Raw genomic sequence first — 7,023 nt, forward strand, 5'->3', positions numbered from 1 at the left:
TAGATCATTGGGGCTGACGAGAGGCACAATCTTATCATCCGTCATTGATAAGAATCGGCAGCAAAAGAAAGACAGAAGAAGAAAAAAAGAAAAACGACAATCGTGTCTGGGCAAGCAGCGTCGCAATCAAAGAGATCGCGTGCGGAGTGGCCGATGGCAACGAAATCTCCTGGGCTTTGTAAGTCGACAACTCTCGCTTCTGATGGTGGTGGTCTCATTCAAAAACGCGTCGGAAAAAAATTCCGGTGGCAGCATGCGGCAACGGCAGGGCACCTAAACAGGTATAGTTGCAGCAATAAAGGCTGCCTGAAAAAAAATGCTGAAAAAAATGCGAAAGCAGAGTCCTCAGAATCAGGAGTTCTGATACCAACTCAAAAAGAAGATTTTTAAATATTATTCCTAAATTGTTTCACCTGGAGAGTGATTACATACAGAATATAAAGATTATTTACAACCTAATTAAGAAAAGAAAATAACAGCTAATAAAAACTATTGAAAACAAATCTGCACCAAATCTGTCCTAATATAAACAAATCTATACTAATTATAGAATAATTACAACAATAATGATGAGCTCTCTGGTGCTGCATTAATGATCAAATTGCACATTGCCATTGGAGGCAAATGATTGATCTAGAATCTGAGAATCCTTAGATCTGAAGGTATACTATCCATATAGTTCTTACTTAATCTTTCATTTCTGCTAGTTGTTCACCTCTCCAGCCAAATAAATCCTTCAGTAGGTCTTCAATGTCTAACACTGAATACCTGATACACTCATGAGCATCCTTACCAAGTATCTTGTTGAAACTCCAAATGAACAATCCATAGGTACGAGACAATATCTTTCTCAGCGATGCTATCATCTCTTCCCTTAGCTCTTCATCATGCATAAACCATGCACTTTGATCCATCCATATCTCCTTAAACCGCAAGTTGAACAGATTGAGCTTCTTCTTCATGGACTCTGCTTCTTCAATTTGCTCTGTGCTAAGTTTCAAAAACCCCAAGACCTCTTCCCACGAGCTTCTCCTGTAGTGTTCAGAGTTTTCTCGGACTTTAGCAGCCCTTTGTCGGATCCAATGATTACCCAAAATCTTATCCAATTGATACTGTTTTGCCTTCTTTTCAATGTACCTCTCATTATTCATCAAGAAAACAAAGCCCAAAGCAGGGTTGCTGTAATCTTTGGACTTGGCTTCCAGATGGCTTTCCAACAATGCAATTATTCTAGTTACCTCCGCAGAAAGCCAAGAAGACCCAAACTCTCCAACAGCACTAAGATGGTTCATCACTTCCACGGTAACAGGGCAAATACCTCCAGGACAAGCTACTTGTGATGTATCACAATTTATCAACTTCTCAAGCTGCATGAACATCCCGTTGATTGCTTTCCTTAGTCTCCTTCCAGTCGTCGCTGCTTCACTCCTAAGCGATACACTGAATTGGTCCAAAAACACTGACTCAAACTCTGGTATCAGTTCATGCAATACACCGAACACTTGGAGGACACTGGGCAAAAGATTAAGCATATGGCTACCATTGGCAAAACCATTGGCAAAATCTAGCAGATTAGTGGTGAATTCTCCGCAAATCTGCGCGAAAGAACAATCAGCGACAGAAGGAAAACCCAAGAAGATGCGATCGCAGAGTCTCCTTTCATTAGGAAACAATATCTTGAGAGAAACATTGGATTCTTTAATCCAAGTCTTAATCCTTCTCTTCTCTTCGATTTCTTGTATACTAAGCTCCTTCTCCGCCAAATCTAAGAACTCTCTCCTCCAAGTGCAGTATTGGTCCACACACTCCTTCTCGAACCCGGTTCGGACCATGAACTTCACTTTTTCATGAAGGTCACTAACTAATTGTGATGGAAGCTCGTCAATCAGGAAGTTATGATCATTGATTAGTATCTCTGGAATCCGGTGAACCTTATCTTGAATGTATTTGTTCAAATTACACTTAAGCATGTTCACAACAGCCAAATTAGCCCATCTACGCTCCTCCATGCTCGGCAAGATATTCGCTTCGACAGCCACGTGTTCATCCGGCTGCTGAGCTTTTTGAGGGATATTACTGCTAACAAGATTGCTATTAATATTATTATTGACTTGCAACGGATTCATATTCACTTGAACAACAAGATGATGCTTATCTTGGAATCTTTGATTCCGGTTTTTGGCCGGTGCATCTAAACATGAGCGAAGAATGATTAAGGAATAACTAAAACCGATTCCAACAAATCCTAACCACAACTCTATCTTCATGAACTGTACTATCACACATCCTAAGAAGAAATAGAGCAAATCAACTTCAAATCCGAAGTGAGACTTACTCTGTCTTTGCAAGCTAAGCGATGTAACGGCAAAAGCAGCATAGGATGTTACGCTATAAGCATCTGGTTTCCCTTTCATCGCTTTATCGGAAAAGTATGAATAGACAGAGGTGATGGTCAAGACGAAGAAGGCCATGTGTGCTTCAAAGTTGAGGCCTCTTAATTGTTGCCATAATTTTGGAAACAAAATTGTGAGACAAATGATGATACTGAAAATGCTATAAGCAACGATTTTGAACAAGGTCCAACTTCCGAAGAGTTGGTAGAAGGAGGAGCTGAGAGCGTAGCATATGAATCCAATAAGGGTTGATGCGAAACCCAGTAATCTCCATATACGTGGCTGCATTAGGTAGCTATGGATTTGATTGAGCAAGGGTCTAAGCATCCTGTTCATTGTGAAATGTGATCAGAAGAAGTAAGAAATTGTTAGGGGAGGAAGACACACAGGAAAGGGACCAAATGCAAATAGGTGCTGTCACACTTCACTGTTTATTTGGGTAGTAGTGGCAATAATGATGAGTGGAGTTAGAGTAAATAACAACTTCAACTCTGTTCTGTTTGTTTTTGGCAATAATGGAGTTACCCATACGTTTGATCCGCATCCTTTTTCCGATTCGTATTGAAAATTTTCAAGGATGAACCAAAAGAATGAAAGTGTTTTTACTTTTTATTTAAAAAAATGAGAGTAAAAATCAAGAAAAAAGAATACAGTATCAATGCTAATTAAGTTTTTTTTTTTTTATTTACGGAATGTTTATAATTGTGAAGTAATGAAGTTGAAGACTATAGGTAGGTTTTGACTTTTGAGATTGAAAGAAAATTGTCGCAATGTAGCTAGCCAGGTGTTGGAGGCTTGGAGCATCGAAGCTGAATAAGTTTACGCGTGTCTTATTGACTCGTATGAGTCGTAGGTAATAACTGCTCTAATAATTGATTAGTAATACACATATTTGTCGAATAGGTCTGATCTCGTCTCATATATGGAACTGGAAGGGTCCCATTTCTGTATCATAAATTAATCAATATTGGAAGGAAAATATTAGGAGAAAATAATTTTGTAAATGAATATTTAATATATTTATTATTTATATTATTTAATATTTTTATTATTTATCTATACTTTTTTATATTGAAATTGTCTAAGGTGGGGAATTCTTAAAGGACTAGGAAAGAATATTCTAATTTAATGGTCTATATTAGTATCGTACAAAAAAATATGTAAATTTATAAAATTTTACTTTCAAGTTGTACTAATTATAAAAGGACCTGTTAAATTAAGTAATAAATTGATGAAATAGTTGAAAATTAATTATATGTTTTATTAATTTTTTAAAAAAATAATTTTTTTAATATTATGAAGAAACAGTATTTTAGTACCAGCATGAAAAGATTAAAAATCCTTTTATTTTTAAAGTTTTTTAAATGTATTACAACTTAAAAATTTATTTCTATTTTAAAATATTAAAATATCTATAAAATTCATATTAAAAAATAAAATATTTTTTAATTAGCATTAAATTTAAAATATTAAAATATTCTTTATGTAATAATTTTAAAATTATTATTACATATTTTTATATGAATAAATAATATTATTTGATTTATTAGCAATTATAAATTTTAATTTAATATTAAAAAGGTTAAAATATTTTATAATTAATTTTAAAATACTCAAACAATCTTTTTTTAGCATTAACCTTAAAAAACTAAAATACCATTTTAGAATAAAAATTACTTAATTGTATTAGAAATTGTAAATTTAACATTCGAAACAATTAAAATATTCATATAATTAATTTTTAAAATAACAAAATAATATTTTAAGGTTAATCTAAAAAAAATTAAAATACCATTATAGATTAAATTCATATTGTTTAATCGTATTAGAAATAAAAAATTCAAATTTGATTTTAACAAAACTAAAATACTCATTTTAAATGACTAAAGTACCTTTTTTAAAACTCAAATAAAAATAAATTTTTTGTATCGATTTTAAAAAATACTAAAAGATCCTTTGAATTTAAAGATATTTGATTGTATTAGAAATTAATATTTAAATTTTATTATAAAAAATTAAAATTTACATAAAATTTATTTTAAGAGAATAAAAAATTTTCTTAACATTAATTTTAAAGAGATAAATTTTTTTATTATAATTATAATAAATTTTATTATTATTGATATTAATGTAGTACATTAATTACTATTATTATAATTATTATTATTACTGTTATTATTGTTACTTTTTATGACTAACACATTTTTAACAAAAATATTTTAGATCTTTTAATAAAATTGTTTTTAGAAATGATCAAGTAATTTAGATTTGCAGTGTTTCTTTTATTAGTGATGTTGACACGTGTAGAGAGTGGTATGGGCTATTCAAAAATATGAATTTTGAATTCTCTTTGAATAGAGGTGATGGTCATATGAGTGTGGTAGTCATGTAAAGGTTAATTAGTCTTTTTTTTTTTTGGAAAAGTAAGAACTCAACACAATACTGTGGAGTAGTTAAACAGAAAACAGACAAAATAAAAGAAACCTAGTAACATTAAAAGAAGTTCCCTGGTCATCTCCAGCATTGCCATAAACAACTAAAGGGGTCCACACCTCTCCACTCATTGTGGCTCAACACAGTCATGTGGGTAATTTCTTCAACACCTTTGCTTTTATTCTGAAATATCCTGCGATTTCTCTCCAGCGAGATGTTCCAAACGATCGCACAGAAGCACCTCAGTCGTTGCTCTCGATCCTCCTTCCTTCTTGGCCACTCTGTCCAATCCAAAAAATATTCTCTCATTGACCTTGGAATAGACCATTGTTGTCCAGTCATTGCTAACCAAGCACTCCACACCTACCAAGCAAATTCACAGCATAGGAACAAGTGGTGTATGTTTTCCACACCCTTATTACATAAGACACAGATGTTGTCGTCCTGGTTAAAGATCCCCAAGCGGCTTAACCGTTCTTGTGTATTCACTCTACCTAGCAGGACAAACCAAGAAAATAGTTCTACTCTAGGTGGAACTAACCCTTTCCAGATGGTCTTTGTAAAGTTGTAGCTTGTCACCTCCTCCGGGAGTATCGCCTCCTGCAAAACCTGAACAAATGAGTTAGTTGTATAAACTCCCTGCTTATCAAATTTTTATACTATTCTATCCTCTCTATTCACTACTAGTTGCACAGGTCTCAATGTCTCATGTAATTGACCCAGTAGTTCTAACTCCCATTGAAAGAGCTATCTCCTCCATTGGAAGTTCCAAATCCAGTTTAACCCATCCCAAAACCCACAATCCCCTATAAAAGATCCACATTGGTTTGAAATAGAGAAGAGCCTGGGAAGCCGCTCTTTTAGAGGCCCACAAAGCAACCAGATATCCTCCCAAAAACCTTGTACGCTGTCCATCACCAATCTCCATTGATAAACCTGTAACCATCTTATCCCTTATATTGTCATTCGTTATTTGTAGTTGGCAGATATCCTTCCACGGTCCTCCTCTAGTGGGTAGCACTTGAGTTGACAGCATCTCACGAGGAGTCAGGTTATAACAGGAACAAACCACCTTCTTCCACAACGGGCAATCCTCTTTAGCAAACCGCCACCACCACTTAAACAACATAGCTGTGTTACGAACCATAGCATCTCCAACACCCAACCCACCTAGTTTTTTCGGGGCCTGCACCACTTTTCATTTGACTAATGTCATTCCATTACTACCATCATCCTTGCTCCATAAGAACCTTCTTTGCAGTGAAATCAAATTCTCAACAACACCTTTCAGCATCTTGAATAAACTCAAATAATACACAGGCAGACTATTTAAGACTGATTTAATCAAAACCAACCTTCCAGCCTTATTCAGAACTTTAGCTTTCCACAGACTGAGCTTCTCCTCGACTTTTTCTATTATAGGCTTCCAGGTCTTCACTAATCTCATATTTGCACCCAATGGAATACCCAGGTATTTAACTGGAAGGGACTCGCTCTTGCACCCCAACAACTGGCACATATTCTGGACCCACTGTTTTTCACAGTTTATCAGAATCAAGCTTGACTTGTCAAAATTAGTACTGAGACCAGACATCAACTCAAAGCATCTCAACAACCGCTTGTAATTCTTGATAGTGTCCTCCTCTGGTAGGCAGAACAGAATTGTGTCATCAGCAAACTAAAGATGCGACAACGCTATACTATCTCTGCCAATCAGCAAAGGTGATTTACGCCCACTCATGAATGCCTCTCCCACCAACCGATGTAGAACATCCACAATCAGTATAAATAAGAACAGAGAGAGTGGGTCACCTTGTCTCAGACCTTTTTTCATCTTGAACGGCTTGGAAGGCGACCCATTTATCAGAACCAACATAGATGCTGTGGTGACACACTCCATAACCAACGATCTCCATCTACAACCAAGCCCCATCTTTTGCAAAACTATGTCCACAAAGCTCTACTTGACTCTATCATATGCCTTTTGGAAATCTAGCTTCCACCTTTTTCTCAGCTTAAGCTAGTTTACCGTTTCACATGCAATAAGTTCCCTATCATGTATTTTCCTGCCCCTTACAAATGCACTCTGTGTTTCCCCTACTAATGCTGGCATCAGTGGTCTCATCATCCTGACTAACACCTTGGAGATAACCTTGTAAACGCATCCTACCATGCTGATAGGTCGCAGATCTTTAAT

The 7,023-nt window shown here is 35.2% G+C and overlaps 1 protein-coding gene across 2 annotated transcripts; it reads right to left on the reverse strand.

Annotated features, from left to right (window-relative positions):
- Positions 1-421: 421 nt before the first annotated feature.
- LOC107458262 (exocyst complex component EXO70B1-like) lies at positions 422-2,921 on the reverse strand. Of its 2 annotated transcripts, XM_052251803.1 has the most exons (2): positions 2,336-2,458; positions 423-2,076 (listed from the first exon to the last, which is right to left on the reverse strand). In XM_052251803.1, the coding sequence occupies exon 2, from the start codon at positions 2,007-2,009 to the stop codon at positions 687-689; it is 1,323 nt and encodes a 440-aa protein (XP_052107763.1). In that variant the 5' UTR covers positions 2,010-2,076; positions 2,336-2,458; the 3' UTR covers positions 423-686. The 2 variants fall into 2 exon arrangements, with proteins under 2 accessions (XP_015931955.1, XP_052107763.1); XM_016076469.3 differs by having other exon boundaries at positions 422-2,921.
- Positions 2,922-7,023: the final 4,102 nt, after the last annotated feature.

The sequence above is a fragment of the Arachis duranensis genome, chromosome 7 (genome assembly GCF_000817695.3).
Source record: "Arachis duranensis cultivar V14167 chromosome 7, aradu.V14167.gnm2.J7QH, whole genome shotgun sequence".
Taxonomy (NCBI): domain Eukaryota; kingdom Viridiplantae; phylum Streptophyta; class Magnoliopsida; order Fabales; family Fabaceae; genus Arachis; species Arachis duranensis.